This window comes from Nyctibius grandis, chromosome 33, assembly GCF_013368605.1.
Source record: "Nyctibius grandis isolate bNycGra1 chromosome 33, bNycGra1.pri, whole genome shotgun sequence".
Lineage (NCBI taxonomy): Eukaryota > Metazoa > Chordata > Aves > Nyctibiiformes > Nyctibiidae > Nyctibius > Nyctibius grandis.
In genome coordinates this window covers 568,997-585,364 of record NC_090690.1, presented here as the reverse complement: position 1 = coordinate 585,364, position 16,368 = coordinate 568,997, and the positions used below count along the sequence as shown (strand labels likewise).

Sequence of the window (16,368 nt, the reverse complement as noted above, 5' to 3'; positions counted from 1 at the left end):
AAATTACGCTTTCCTCCTCCACGTCACTCAATTCCTGCAGGTGGAAGTACCTAGCTAAAGCTTAGAGATAAGACGGGCCGAGATTTAGAACAATTTGAGATGGGAAGATAAGTATTCCTTGCCCACACCGAACACTCTCACACTTATCAGTGTCTTCACATAAATATGTTGACTTGAGAAAAGTGGGAGACCTGTGCACAAGCAGAGTTTGCACAGGCTCATCTGCAGAGGCAATTTAATAGGTACTAGTTGTATACATCTCAGGAATAGTCCTGTTTAGCACACACACAAGCAGAATTCATCCTGCAAAGGGAGTTCAAAGATAAGGTATTTTTAATAAAGGAACAACTATAGATACTTGATATATTCTGGCAAAGATCTTCCTCCCTTACCTCTTGTATTAATTTTGGTATGAACATCAAGCTGTGGGTCACATGAAACCATGCAAGGCCACCACGGGTATGTTCCCACCTTGGACCAAACCAGATCGCCAACCTGAAACTTGACGTCATGGGTGACTTGTGTTGGAAGAGAAGGCAAGAACTGCTGGACCTACAAAGAAAATGCAAGCTTAAAGCTACGGGAGACAATTCAGCACACTTAGAGATGCACACGCTGTCTACAGGGACTTGTTACGTTTCTCTCAGGTATCCCTGACGTTTGATAATCTAACATGAGATAAACATTTCTCAGAAACATCACAGAAAGGAGTTCCATACAGCGAGGGTTTGCACAAGGCAGTCACTGACAAACCAAGACACGCAACAGCAACCTCCACCACCACCCCAAAAAAGTTTCTGCTTCATAAGTTAACTAAGAATGTTGCCTTTGGGATAAAATAAAGCAATAAATACAATACAATGAGAGATGTTTTGATGCAGTAACGACTAATAAGAGTATCAAAGAAAAGGCAACTGATTTATCTGACAATGTAATAATTGGTCCAAACATAGTAACACACTAGGAGTTCAAAAAGTGTTAATTAGTATGTGTACTAACCGGGGTTTCCTCCAACACTGTATCTTCTCTTGGTCTGTCTGACAGCACACTAAGCCTCTCATTTGGTCTCTAGGAAATGGGTAACAATGAAGAGAAAAAAGGAAAACAAACACAAACAAGGTAAGGGGACAGTAAAACAAAAAAAAAGCATAATAATGAAACCAGGCAGAAAAAATAATTCACAGAGAGAAAGGCAACCATGAACCCAGTAAATACAACTGTGACGACTCCTTATGTCCAATTCAAAACACAGCAGCATCACAATCAAAAAAATATCTTTTTTCCCTACACTATTTACATTACCATCACACCTACACACAACAATGTTCTCCCGTAACAGGTGACAGAAGAACATACACTCAGGGACAGTAAACCCAAATAACGTTCCACTAAATTAATATACACCTTCAAAGAAACAGAGAAGAACACATGAAGGATATCCACAGTAACGTGATGAGTCTCACTCTACACTAGTTATTTGCAAAAACTACATTACAAAAATCATATTAAATATACAATATGAAAATTGTAAAATTGATGTTAAATTGCATACAGTTGACCAATATATCTGGAGGATCAAAAGTCAACAACATAAAGCCTGTGGTGCATTTACAAGCCAGGCTGAGGCACACACACAGTCTGTTCTGGCAGAGCAGGACAGGAAAAGGTTTTGCCAGAAGAGGGATCACCACGGAACAGAAGCTAATGCCATCGGTGGAGTCGCCATGATAGGGAGCGTGATGACACAGCAGGTGAGGAGATAAGTGGAGGACCATGAGCTATCTAATGTGACAGAGACCAGACATGTGCTTTTACTATACCAGAGGAGAAGTCATTAGTCAAAGGAGTCAAAAAAGAGGAGTCAGACACCTGCACTGAGAAACTAATAACGCTGTTAATCCAGATTATACCCAGTCCATTTAAAACGAAGTCCCCACGTTAGTCAATACTGCATGCTTCAGCCCAGAGAATCTAGGAAACACACATAAACATCACCTAGAACAATTAAGGTCAGTTCTGGCATAGGTCAGTATCTCATTTAGAGCTGTCTGTAGAAAATGATCACTTAAGACCGACCATATTAATATTTGCTGGGCAGAAATCACCCCTCCCTGGTGCAGCAGAAAGCACGGCAATGCCTCCTGCCTTGCTTTTGCTACAGTGAGTTACTGGAAACTTCACCTCTGCCAGAAGAGCCAGGCTGATTACACAGACTGCAAACTCTCGGCTCCTCGCAGAACACAGCTAACGAGCAGAGCAGCTTATTGTTAAAAGAAGTATTCAGAGCTTAAAGTTCAACAATGTTTTCATAACATTTTGATTTCAAATCAGCCTTTCAAGTATGAACACCCTCCCACAGGCAGTGGCTTTCCACAGAGATTACAGTGTCAGAACGAGGAAACAACTGCAGATCACCCTGCTTTCAACTAGCCGTGCTGAGTGTAAAAGTGTACAACAACTGTTGTACCACAGGTGCTGTTTGTGCCTGTTAAGGTGATCCGAAGTTACAAGTCTCATGCCATTAATACTAACGATGACAAAAGTGTACATGATGAACGTACAGGAAGATGAAATCGTGCAGTGGAAAGCCAAACGGTGGGAGGATGAAACTGAGACTGCACTGGGTAACTCATAACGAAAGCCACTAGCATAAAATCCCGTCCGTGTCAGAGCAGCCTGCTGTCTGAAACAAGGGGGAAAAACACCAAAGATTTTATTGCAACAACGCTTTCTGAAAGGGAAATGGAAGGGAGGACAAAAGCAAGACCAGGATTTCTGGTGAATTCTGGATGACAGATACGACTTGGGATGTGAAAGGCAAAGTTTTAGTTCAATAAAGACAGAAGATTGTTCTCGTGATAACCAAGCAACACCAGTCAAACAGGGACAGGCACAGCTGAAGTTTCAAGAGCAGAATCAGGGTCCCTGGTAAGAGGGAGGGCAAAAGGATAAGGCAAAACTGACAGCCTGATGTGGGGGTGACGGAAGTCTGGAGAAGAGGCCAGAAAGCCTGGATAAAAGACCACGTCCTTAGCTGAGCTCTGAAAGAACCAAATACACTGAGGTCTGATTTATGTGAAACTTGGAGGACAGATGTATGATTACAGCAGCACACAAGGACAGGTGGACGAGCAACCCAGGAGCAGCAGAGGCATTCAGCAGTGCTGACCGTGAGAGCAGACCCCTCTCCCTGCCCCTCGGGGCACTGCCTTCCCATTGCCACCGCCTCCTGGCAGCAGGCTGCCAGCGGGACACGCCTGAAAGTGGCATTTCCAAAATCAAGAAAATTATGTACAAATGCAGCCACGGATGGCTCGTATTTTAATTGGACAGTCCGTTTCAGCTTTGGATTACAATGTTTATTAAGATCTTACTGAGCTTCATTAGAGTCATCTGTGGTGATCAAATATAGTAGAAGCTCAAAATCTTGATACATCACCAAGATGACCTCTGGAAGAGGTCCGCTCACCAGAAGGCAGATGTAACAGCTGTAAATAAAACTTGTAAATATTCCTGGTAAGGGGCGTACGTGCGTGTGAAATCAGCGTGTATAATAATAACAGTATTACTACACCAAGTGTATCAACCTGCTATACTAGACCAGAGCCTTGATCCCTACAGGAGAGGATCTTCTCCCAAACCTACCAAAAGCAGCAACTACCAAAGGGTTTCACAGGAACTTCCAAGAAACTCAGCTATACAGTGTAACAGCCCAGCCCGAGCTGGGCAATTTCTGTCCTGGCCTGATATGGCAACTTCCCCATTCCTGACACTCGCCACTCCCCTCTGCTACTCATTCCCCTCAAACTGGGAAATACAGAAACCAGTATCACAGAGCTGGCAGGAATAAGCAAGAGAAAATGAAACAGGAGTAATGAGGTGACTTATAGAACTGAAGAAAAAAGAACGGCTGACAGTACCAAAGGGCAGAAATTTGTGTCTTTACTTCCTGGAATCTAAGTTAAAACACCACATACACACACACCCTGTATGTGTACGACCACATCACATGACTTGACAGAACAGTAACAGACAGCAATACTGAATTTTCCCAAAGTTTGCTGTATCAACTGGTATTTCTAATTTGCCTGATGTTCTAAAATACTAATTTCTGCTGGCTCCTACATATCCTACGCAGCTCTTGGGTTTTGTACATCATCATGATATTTAGAACATCTTTCAAAAATTAATTAAAAGCTGCAGTGCTGATTACTCCAAGTAACCCTTTCCACTGAATAACCCAGCATTACTTTGAGAGGACATTTTAGGAACGTGTATGCTTTTGGCCAAGAGCTCCACCTTCAACACTCTCCAAAGCGCAGCAAACTATGAACATGCTAAAACGCTAAATAATATTGAAAAAAAATGATATAAGCTTTTCTAACATTTCCTTTTTATATGCAGTCTTTTCACCAAAACCGTGTTGTCCTAGAAATACAGTTCCTAGCAACCTAATATAGAATATCTGACCAGTAAGTAAAGCCTCATGACTTTAAGTACGTATATGACTAAAAGTAAGGAAAAACACTGCCGAAGATGCACACTCCATCAACAACATCAGGTATACAGATGGCTGAAGCTATTATTCCACTTACATTTTGTTCCTCTGGTTCTAATTTTGGAATTTTGTGCGACTTGCGCTCTTCCGACCGGGAAGAGTCATGCTTGCTACTTTTTTTCCTTTTCTCTTTCCTCCCTTCATGTTTCGCCTTAGCATACTCACTCGCTTGTACTTCATTTAAAAGGTCCCCACACAGAGAGGACTCAAACAATTCCCTGCCATTCTGGATAGTTTTGGTTATTTTTAATTTGATCTCTGGTGAGCCAGTCTTCTTTGGAATCACCGTCTGTGAAACTGAAGGTGGTGGTGGAGGCGGTGGCTGTGGAGGGGAGGGTTTTTCCAGAGCTTCGTGCGGCCTCGTGTTAGAGTTTTCCATTTGGTAATACTCTGGGGGACTAAAGTTTCTGACTGTACCAAAACCATTGGCCGAACCATTGGGGTACTGACTGTATGTCTGGTATTTGGCTTGAGGTTCGTACATGTTGATTGTGGGCGGGTAGCCATTGGTGATGGGCGGGAGGTCCTCCGTCGTGGGCGTGGGGTACTGAAAGCCTTGCTGCAGCGCGGTTTCGTATGGCGTTTGTCCACCATCTTCAGCAATGTCACTGCTGGCATCAAAGGCATCCTCCTGGCGGATGTTGGCTGAGTCAATGAGTTGAGGTGGTTGCTGAATTGTGTTTCCCATGATCCCTTGCATGAAAGAGAAAGAGAAATCCATTGTTCTGCTCCAGCATCCTTAGCTTTCCCTTTTTCTCATAGGGCCTACAGGTGGGGGAAGGGAAATAAGAAGTCAGTGTAAATCAAAAGATAATAATTAAGCAAATTAAATTGTTGAGGGGAAAAAATAAAAGAGATCTAAAGACCAATTTGAGGGAGAGAAAAATCGCCTCAGCATCAAAAGATCTCCAAAACCTGAGGTTATTCCCAGAATTAGATCACAGCTGAGAAGGCTGTCATACACACTTTCAATTTTCCATTGCATATTAAAACACCAGAATCAGACTAAATCAAAGTCAGCTTTCCAAAACTCAACTGCTGGCTCAGAGCAGGCTTTTGCATTCACCTAAATCGTCTCAATGTTCAACAAGAAGAAATATACAGTGACCTAACCTTCAGGTAAGAAATACAAGTTTGCTTCCAAGCAAGGTCAATTCAGCCCTTCCAAAGTAAACACAGCTCTGTATTATTTACTCTGTCTCTGTGTAGGCATAAAGGCGGGTTACTGTGCCCTTTTGGTCAGGGTTTGAAATGCCATTAACACATCCCACAGATACTTCTCATAATAAGAATCTACATATAACCCTGCCCACATTAAATTCTCACCCTCCCAATGCAACGCATCTCAACACCTTATCTAGGAGTTTTCAAAACACTAAGAACCCTTCCCTCCCCTGACTGCAAAAAGAAACTGAAGTTATAAGAGTAACAAGTAAGAACTTGACCAGATTTTTGCTCTATGCTTTGTGGACTTCATACTCAGATTACCTGGATGTTTGTGTTCATCTTTACTGCCCTGTGCAATCAAGTAGGGGCACACTTGTCACTGTAATTAAGCGACTTAGGGAAACAACTTAATAGCACAACGCTGTGCAGCAAAATTCACTAATCGCAGTAACTTTTATATCTCACAGCTGTACAACTCTCTCTTCTCTCCAGCAGCTCTCTGCACATCAGCCACAAAACCAACACAAAAATGTCCCTGTCGAGGGGACGGCGTATCTGAGGGACAGCACAGGAGCGAGCAGGACTGCGTACCGAGGTCAAAACCCCAAAACCACCACCCATTCTAGGAAGAGGAAGTGGGACTGTTTGTACTATTTACCAATTAATTGTTACTTTACATCTGCCAAACCAAAGAGCAAACAACAGATTTCTCACACTAGTAAGAAAGTGCATCCTAGGCTGCTTTTGTTACTAAAACCAGGTTCAATCTTTTTTTTTCCTTCTGAATACTTAAACTTATCTTGAGAAGCTGCAACAGCGCTTCAGTCATCCTGGCACATCCAGTGCTGGATGGACAGAGTCAAAGTAGAAACAGTTTAAGAAATTTCAGAATTACTCTCAACTTCCCTAGTTTTCACTGTTGCTGTTTTCTTTTAATAGTCATTAAATAATATTCTTTTACCAAATGCCCTAAAAGTAAGACCATCCGTTTAGTTTAGTAGAACTAAGCACCAGAATGATAAATAAGGGATCTGTTAAAGTACCTCATGCCAGGACCCAAACTTTGGTGCAGGACTACAACAAGCAAAAATCAGCTTGCAGAAAGCAAAACTATGCAACAAGAAACTCTACAGCATTCTGTGCTTTGTTAAGAACGTAACTTTGCTGCTGTCACACAGCATTTCAGTAATGACGCTTTATGTTTTCCTGCTTATAAGTCTGACTAAGAGTGGAAACTTTTTAAGTTCTGGGTCCTGCTGGAGGATGCTAATCTGATGCGGTAAAATAACCTTAACGCTTTTCATTCTCTCTTGAGAGGGAGAAGAAAGGATGATAATTCATTCAAAAGACATTTTTTCCCCAGGTGCAGGTTCTCTGGCTGTTCTTACCATGTCAAATATCAAGGCAGACTCCTCATTTCACTAGAGTACAGCTCCTCAAATGAGCATGTGTATCACAGTGTAAGAGGGAAAAAAACCCTCACCACCACCACCAGAACAACTGACCTTCACCCAGCCAACACCATCAGATTTAGAACCTCCACAAACCCTTGTTTTCAAACCAGCAATGGATATTTACATTCCAGAGACTGCCTTGAAACTGTACATCTGTATAACCACCTTCTAGCCACACACCTCAGCAAGTACAGACTGAGAACTTGTGCCTCAGCTGTTGCATCAGGGAGGAAAAAAACCCCTCTCCTACTACGGTGACTTGTGGGTCACACATCGGTCACCCAGTTCATCCCTCTGGTTTAATGCAGTTTAATGGCATGTTGCTGTAGACAGCGTTACAGAAATTCCCATCTGTTGCCAGGCTGGTATGCTGAATTCACTTAAATCTTTAAAGGTTTCTGCAAAATTGGGTCACAACATCAGGTGAGGCTGCACACAGAACACTAGAAAGCTGTTCATACAATCCACGGCCAAACATTTCAGTCTGAGAAGCACTGAAATTGTGCAACAGCCTAAGCAAAAGGTTTCTGCCCTAAAAATCATTACCCTACTCCATCTCTTTGAAATAAGAACAGACCTTTTTCTATTTCACTGGCAACTTTCAGTCTTTCCTTAAAAGAGCTTCCACACTTTAAAAAGTTGGGATAAAACCCAAACTATTTTGTGCAGCATTTCACTGGGACACCAAGGTTTGTTTATTCTTTGGGATGTTACATGCATATATTTGGCTGACTACAATGTACTGTATTAGGCTATTCATATTCACGCATTCTAATTCCATCTAATAACATCATTCAAAAGTTGATGATCTACAGACTGCTGGGTGATTTAACAAAGGCTGTTTATGAGCCTCAGCCCTGTTCCTAATAGGAAGAGCTCCCTGTCACAAGGCTAGAGCACCGAGCCATGGCAACACTACAGGCTTCTCGTCACGGTCACGTCCGTCTGGGTCTACAGTAAGATGCAATACTTGATTAACACAGCCAGCAAAAGGCCTTACCCATACACAGACAAAGAATGCTCTTACCAGGACAGCTTATTTTTCTCAGAAGGGCTGAAATAAGGTATAGCAGCAGGAATGTAGACTAGTGTTGAGAAGCAGAAGTTCTCTGCTGATACCTTGGTACAACTATCCCACCAAAGAGGTATTAATGAGATCCAGGCACAGTATTAACAGAATTCAAAAGCTGCGTGACAGCGTCTGGTCCCTCTTATCTCCTCCACATACAGCCCTCCAGGCCAAAGTCTGCCCGCGCTGCGTCACTGCGCAGCAGCCAGCCCCGCTGTGACAGTCCCTACAGCTGCCAGTGCCCTCGCTTCCACAGGCACTAACTGAAGAGGGTGGGTCAGCAGTGGACTTCACTTTGCTACCTGACAAAAGTTGTGGATTAATGAACTTCAAAACACTCTACGTACACTGGATTGAGGAGTTACTAGTAAAAGAAAATAGTTTTGATTCTTTTTTTTAAAGTAATTCCTTTCTGGAGCTCACTGGTGTAAAGCAGACCTCAGTGCTAGCCTGTGCTTCACAGCTGGGACAGTTTGTACCCCCGCCTCACTACCTTCCCATGCCGGCTCCAGAGCAAGGGTTATTGCTTAACTGAACTGCGACTCTCAACAGTCTTAAAACACAAGAAGTTGTTCTCCTCCCACAGAGCTTACATCATCGAGAGCTTCTTCCTTCCAAGGGAGTCTTTCGCTGTCGTCGTGGTTAATACACCCAGATTTTCCCACCCTTCTTCCTTTCCAAAACTCGGCATTACTTTGCTCGTTTCTCAGCTGCTACCCAGCCAAGAGGCACCGGGGCTGCGCTTCAGTGAAGGCACAGCCCCTGGAGCTACCGAAATAACGGAAAAGACTAGAGAAATAGAATATAGAATAGAATAGGAAAAAAAAATCCTGAACATACAGGGATCTCAAGGTTTAAGCCTAAGGAAGAATTACTTTGTAAAAGTCACTCCCAAGCTCTAAGGCAAAGAATTCCCTCTTGTAACTGAAACACCAACAGCAGGCTCGAGAGCCGTACCTGTCCTTCCTCAGCAGAGAAGCGCTACCTAAAACCACCAGCAAACGTGATTTTTCAGTGATACACGTTGATCTTGCAGAAAAGCATTTCCAATTAAATTCTTCTCATTACAACAGTGATTACTCTGTTAAATTACATTATCAGCCTCCTGCAAGCTGTAGAATTTAGCTTCCAAATATGACCCACAACAGATACCACACTGATATGACATCGGAACTCAACCAACAGATAAAGAAACAGTTTAATTGTTTCAAGTTTTATAGGAAATGGATACTTTGCAGCAGTTGGGAAACAACGTGAAATCAATGATATCTTCAAAACTGCAACTGAATTTCCTAATGAGAGAAAAAGACTTTGTTCTCTACAACTTGGTAGCCAGCGTTCTGTACTTGTCCTTTCCCACAGCCTTGGGATCTTCTGACCAAGCAGGAAAACAGGACTGCTTAGGGACACTGAGACTCTACACATGGACACTGTTTGAGCAAATATTTTCGTGTTGCCCATGGGAAAGTCAAAATTCAAAGTATCAGAGGAAAAAGTAAACAAAATTAAAAATACAAGCAATACAAGATAAGGTAGGTCAACCTAGCAGAGCTCTTACAGTGCTCTCTGCTACATTAACACTAAGTTACTTTCACTTCCCGTCCCCAGCTTCTCAGCTTGACTGAGCATAACTCGAAAAAATCAGTTACACCTTCAACAGTGAGTGCTCAGTCATGGGAAAGTTTCAAGGAGATTAGGAATACTCTGCGTTCACATTTTTCACTAACAATTGCACTTATCTAAAGCCATTTTTAGCGTATTTTGCCACTTCACTCTCAGAAAACAAGATACTTACGAAGTTCTCAAATCTCGCTTTCATGCTGCAGGAGACTAAATAATAACTGACTCCTCAGATTATCAAACAGTTCTGAACCCTGCTGACCTCATCTGATTAAAGCTTTTCTTCCTCCCAAAGAGGGAGTTTTGTAGGTTTGCACAAAATACAGCAACACATAGGACTTACCTATAAAATACACAAACTTGCCTCTATCCACTGTGTTATTTATTGCTCAATCAGGAAGAGCTCAACAAAGTGAGAAAAGATACGGTAACTACACAACGCTAAGAGAAGTTTCCTAAATGTCAGAAGCACCCACCACTACTCATCCCCGAACAGGAGCCCAAGGTACAAACTCCCAAGCACGAGGCGGGAGGACTGTCTCCAAAGCCTGCTGGGTGCAGAACTCAGAAGAACTGCCCGTTCCTGGCCAGAGTCAGGCAGAAGCCCACGAGAAACCGCAGCGCTTTCCCTGAGCGCCCGAGACCCACGGGGTCCTGTGCACCTTCTCCCACCAGCCAACGAACCCTGTTCAGGCCACAGAGGCCTGTTGATCTGAGGCCGGCTGTCATCACAGCGATGAGCTGACGCAACACCTACTGACAAAAAGTGTAACACGCACATATTCTAAACCCAGTTTCCACAAAACCTTTCTGAATTAATTTTACCCTTTTCTGTTGACAACCACCACGTGGGTGGCCCTGCCCAAAGCCGTTGGGCTAGCGCTTGTTAGAGGCAAAGCATTTTACATAGACGGAAAGTATCCCCTGTGAGAACACAACTGTCCTCCTGGCTCATTGACTGAGCTGAAAAAGCAGAAATTTGAGTCAGTCTTACGTGTTCAGTGAACGGTGTCACGGCCTCGTCACCCCGACTTTCTACCAACAGCCTTGAAAGCAGAAGTTCTAGGCCACGCTTAGGCACAAACAACCCAGCTCCTGTCCACACAGACCTGCACCAGAGAGGTTCAAAGATCTGTTCGTGTCCTACCACCCCTTCATCACCCGAGCCACCACACAGATGTTTGCTGCCATTTTTTGCACAGTTTCGTTCCAACGTGTGCCTGTATCTAATCTGTGCCGGTACTGGTCATCTCAAGGGTCTAATCCACACAGCAACTATTCTCAATAGATGCTCACCACTATATGTGTTTTACAAACAGACAGCTCTTTGGCTGGAACGGGCTAGGTTGGCCGGGATTTTTAAGTGATGCAATTGACTTCTGTTGTGTTTCCATTCCTCCTCTCAAAACCCTACGACTGCCCAGCTGGAACCATGAAAAACACAGAACCTGGCTTTTGCTGAAGTTCAGCACACACACCTGCACCAAACTCCTCACTAGAACTGAACATACCCACGCTGCTTCTACAGTCGTGTCAAAAATAACCTGGAGGGCCGCCTTTATCAGCTGTAACAGCATCTGGTGGCATTCAAATTATATGAACTGTAGGCAGAAATAAAATAATTATTCTTCTTGATTCCTGCATTCAGTATTTGCAGTCTTGCTTTGGCCTGTTTTGTTCTGGATGTCCTTAAGAAATCATGCATGGAAAGTTTTATTTACATACATTAAGACAATGCCAAGTGTTTCAACAGCACGTAGACTCATTAGCAGAAAAACTGTAGCCTGTGGATTTCTACTGACTTCAGCTGGACTGAGCAGTCTCTTCTGGCAGACACTGACAGTGAATCAGAGGCCTCCTGACAAACTTTAAAGCGTGTGGTGAGGCTGACTACTTCCCTGCACACCTTTTTAAAGGTGGTTTGTTTTTTTTTTTAAAATGCCAGAAGAAATAGTCATGTCTGTAATATGGTTTTGATAAGGCCACTTTTAACAAGTTTCCCATGGTGACATGGAAAGAACCAACCTGAACAGCAGCAAAGAAAATGCTATGCATTAAAGAGGAAAAAAAAAAGCGAAAAGGGGTTTATCTTGAAAATGAACTCAGGGTACTCGTTTGTTTTTAGAGCCTTGGGATTCAGATAGGAAACGTGGACGAAAATCTTTTGTTCGTCAGGGAGAGTCACGGATTTACATTCACGTAAAACCAAAAGTCAGATCTTTGGCAATACCAAACATCGTAAGAGTCATGACCAGTGTAATAACTGCAACGTTCTCTCACGTGTATCACTTCAAACCCAGGCAAACTTGCCGAACTGAAAAATGCAAACCACAGTTGTATTAAAACAAAACACACAGTCTTTGATCATCCCCCTCTACTCTTAGTCTGTAACTTCATGAAGCACATGCTCACTTTTTGGAACAAAATCTTTTCAAGCAGTTCATTAAAAAAATTTATTTTTTAAAATCTAACTGCTGAAACATTCTCTGTGTGTCTTTACAAGAAGACCTAAACAGTCATGAAAACAGGCTACAATTTTTTCTTCAGCCATGATTATAGGCTACTTTACACTGTCTTTTGGATTGGTTGGTATATGTAGAACTATGTTGTTATTAAAAATTTTTTTAACAACAAATTGAAAATTTAAAACTGTATTAAAATTGCTGAGTGTACTGACAGTCAAAAAAGAGCAGAGTGAGACACAGATCAAAACACAGTACAATGCAACAGTACCTCAGAAAACCCCAAACCATCCAAGAAACAACAAATCCTTCACTGAAAACCTTTTTATCTGAGAAGTTGTTGCCCAGTACGCGGTTCGGTCACGAAGCCGGCGCTGCACGGTTCAGAGGAGCGCGGTGCAGGCTCTGACCCCGGTTCCCCCCACCGGGAGGTCTGGGGCTCGCCCAGCCCGGCTCCCCCGCCGGACCGCTCCGGAAGCCGGGCGCTCGCCCCAGGTACCCGCCGCGGAGCCGCCCGTCGGCCGGAGCAGGGAATAAGGAGGCGCCGGGGGCCGCCGCTTGCGTGAAACCCACCCGGGTGGGACGAGCGAGCGAGCCCCGGCCCTCTGCGGCCCGGCTCCGCGCCTCACGGACACGGCGGGCCGCCGCCGCCCGGCGCTGCCCGCGGGGTCGCCTCAGCTCGGGACGGCCCGTGGCCCACCGCCCCCTCCCGCCCGCCCTCCGCGGGGGCGGCCCCGGGGACCGCACCGCCGCAGCGCCGGCAGCAAACATGGCGGCCGCGGCCCCTTTAAGCCCGGGCGGGCCGGCGCCGCCGCGGCCGCCCCCGCCAGCGCGGCCGCCCGCCGCCCTCACCTTCAGTCTGTTCCATTCTAACTGCCCCCGCCGCGTCCACCCAGCCCAGCGGAGACAAAGGCCGGCGGCGGGGGCGGCGGCGGCGGCAGCGGCGGGTCTCCCCGCCTCCTCCCGCAGCAGCAGGCCGCGACGGAGCCCCGGCCTCGATTTCCGCGCCCCCGCCGCGGGCGCCGGGCTCCGCCCCGGGTAGGCCGCCCGGCCCCCCCCCCCCACCGCCCGCTCCCGGCCGGTGCGGCCAAGGGGGAGGCGCTCGGCGGGGCGCGGGCGGGCGCGGGCGACCGCTGGCGGCGGGGGAAGGCGGCGCTCCGTGCCGCTCTGCCCGGGACCCGGCCCCGCTTGCGCGCCCGCCGCCTCCGCCCCCCGCCCCCCCCCCGCCGCCGCGCACCGCGCAGGCGCCCGCGCATGCGCCGCCACCGCCCCCCGCGCCCCATTGGCCGCGCGGGCGGCGCCCGCCGCAAGGCACGACGGGGGCTGTAGTCCGGCGGGGCGGGCCCGGGGGTCAGCGCGGTACCGACCCGCTGGAAGTGACCACGCGTGTAAATGCGGCGTCTCGGCGGGCGCACGGCGTGTCCCGGTACAATGAAACCCGCCCGGGGGGCCCCGGTGCCACGGACAGCCAGCCGCCGGGACGGGGACGGCATGGTCTCGAGCTGTGGCTCCGCACACCCCGGCCTGGCCGCACAAAGGCGGCAGCGTGCCCCTGCCCGCGGAACACGCGGAGGATGGCGGCTCCGGCTGCGCTTACCGGCGCCACGGCGGCTGCGGGTTGAGCGACGCACACACCGGCGGGCACCAAGCGCCGGGCACGGCGAAGCCCGGCACGTGCCGAGGCGTCGCCGACCCCACCGCGCGGATGGAGCCGCCCTGCCAACCCCGCCACGCGCTCGCACCGAAGGGCGGCACAGCCGAGCCGTACCGCGCGTGTGTAACCCCGGCCGGGCGGCACGAGGCCTGGGGAAACACCAAATTCTGGAGAGATCGCAACGTGCCCCGCGGAGTCTGGGTCTAGCTGCTGAGGTTTGGCAGCTGGGCTGCATCGAGAAAGAAAACGCTGTCATCCTCAGCAGCTTCTCATCCTATTTTGGCTGAAAAATTACACATGGAGATGTTTGCAATTAATTCCCCTCCTCCACAACCCTCAAGTCTTTCTGTTGCGGAAGAAAACACAACTGAAGCGCGCACAATAAATCTTTCCTGCAGCAAAAACATTAACGTGCAAGAAAAAAAAAAGGAAAATGGAAAGCAAGAGAAGCGCAAGAGAATGGAAAGTAAACAAGATGGGAGATCAGATGTCGTCTGTTAACAGCAAAAAAAAAAAGCCATAATAAAACAAGAAGAATTAGCTAGAAAGAGAGACATGACCCAACACGAAAGAGGAAGCTGAAGAGAACGAGCTTTGCGAGTCACCGAGCAAAGGCTGAACAACGATTTCCAAATCCACGGCGTCTCCCGCGGCCTGGAACGCGGAGCCACGCAGCCCACGGCGAGGAGGCGTTTTTTTGTCTACGGGGGGGTGGGAACTGCTGCATTAAAGTGAATTTAAAAAGCGATTCTCCTCCTCCTTAAACACAGTAAGGCACCAAAATGGAGGTGACCTAGAAAAGCCTTTCTCTCTCTCTTCTCCTCCCATCTTTGAATACTAATTGCTTAATATTAAGCATTAATATTAAGGTTAATATTAATATGTGGGGGTCCTGATATTCCTGCATCTGAAATAGTGAAGGGTTGAGAATATTTTTTCTTTCTGATTCCTTCTGACAACCAATGAACCTTCTGACAGGAATTACAGTTTTTCCTCCGCTTTTCTCCTGTTCAGTTTTCCTTCACATTAATTTTTCCTGCTCCTGGTAGTTTTTACTGGAAATGACCTGTTGGTTGGGAAGCTCCAAAAACAGAAGCGTCTAGTGCTCGTTCATGCAGGAAAAACTCTTGAAGACATAATCTAAACGCGTTTAAAACACAGTTTTGAACACTGTGAAAACACCGAGGTAAACAAGCACATCCAACAGACTCCGGTCTGCACTGTCGTAGAAGCTGCCCCACAAATTCACACTGAAATCCAAACCCAGCACTTCCAAGTTCTCGAAGGCCGGAGCACCGGTGCAGGGACACCGACCGCCCACTCCAGCGTGACAAAGAACGGACACTTCCCGAGCTGGGTTCTGAGGACAGACGTTCGTGTTTGCCTGCTCATCTAGTTTTAATTTCCTGTTCTGTCACTTCCTCAAGCAAGAGCCGCTCCCAAGGGGAAAAAAAAACCCAACAACAAAACCCTCTTCTGCCATCCTGGGGGACGTGGTTTAGCAGAACCAACTCTGGCAGAATAAAGCACATAGGAACTAAACTGTCCTGTTACGTGGTCTGCGTTAACAATGCAGAAATGCTTTTGACAGTAAAAAAGTATTGGCGTAAATGGTGGGGTGGGAATGTTTTTCAGAATTTAAAGGACTTGGAGACCAGCCCTCTGTGGGAAACGTGCTTTCCAACCGATGGAAAACAGCAACGCGCCGAGAGCTCTGCTGGCAGCCCGCAGGAGCTTTCTGTCCTGTTTCTTACCCATCTTTCCCAATTTTATTTTCTACTTTTTTAAACATTGTTCATCTGATTAGGCACCCATTAGTGGAGTTACCAAAGGGTTACAAACCTTTTTCTTTGTGGGCAATACAATGTTTTTTCCCCACTGGTGGCTCAAACACTGAAGACATTTTGAGAGACAAGTCTCCCGTCACCCACCGAGAGTGTTCCTCCAGCTGCCGACGTGTTCCACCAGAGCCGCAGACCCCCAGGGTTTGTCTCAAACACGTCAGGGCTTGAAACTTCCTCCTGACACCTACTTCCACGCAAAGCTGTTCTCAGGTGACAACACCCAAAAGGAGACTCTGCTCTTACACACCCCATCGTGTACGCAGCTGCTCAGAGTATGTTCTGCTCTATACATAGATACAAACTGCAACCACCTAAACGGGAACCTTTCATGTAAAAACGAAGTTTTGTTCCATACAAAAACATAAAGGGACACTATCGACGTTTTGCTGGATAGCCTGGGCTAGCTGTGGTGGGCTGCTGGACTACCCATGGCATTTTCCCTTTTGAAAGCCCTATAAATGCACCAGGAACACCCGACGCGGCCGCCAATTAAACGTCGTTAGTGTGCAAGTCAATCGCTTAACAGCTTCTCCTACCTTT

At 46.5% G+C, this 16,368-nt stretch overlaps 1 protein-coding gene across 5 annotated transcripts in view; it reads right to left on the bottom strand.

Moving 5' to 3' along the window:
• The window catches only part of NSD3 (nuclear receptor binding SET domain protein 3), a 43,019-nt gene extending 29,678 nt beyond the window's left edge, over positions 1-13,341 (bottom strand). For all 5 annotated transcript variants that reach the window (XM_068421597.1, XM_068421600.1, XM_068421599.1 and 2 more), the window contains exons 1-4: positions 13,183-13,341; positions 4,596-5,323; positions 1,000-1,068; positions 393-552 (exon numbers count right to left, since the gene is read on the bottom strand). In XM_068421597.1, coding sequence (XP_068277698.1) covers positions 393-552; positions 1,000-1,068; positions 4,596-5,279 — 913 coding nt within the window. In that variant the 5' untranslated portion in view covers positions 5,280-5,323; positions 13,183-13,341. The remainder of the gene's footprint in view (positions 1-392; positions 553-999; positions 1,069-4,595; positions 5,324-13,182) is intronic.
• Between the last annotated feature and the right edge of the window lie 3,027 nt (positions 13,342-16,368).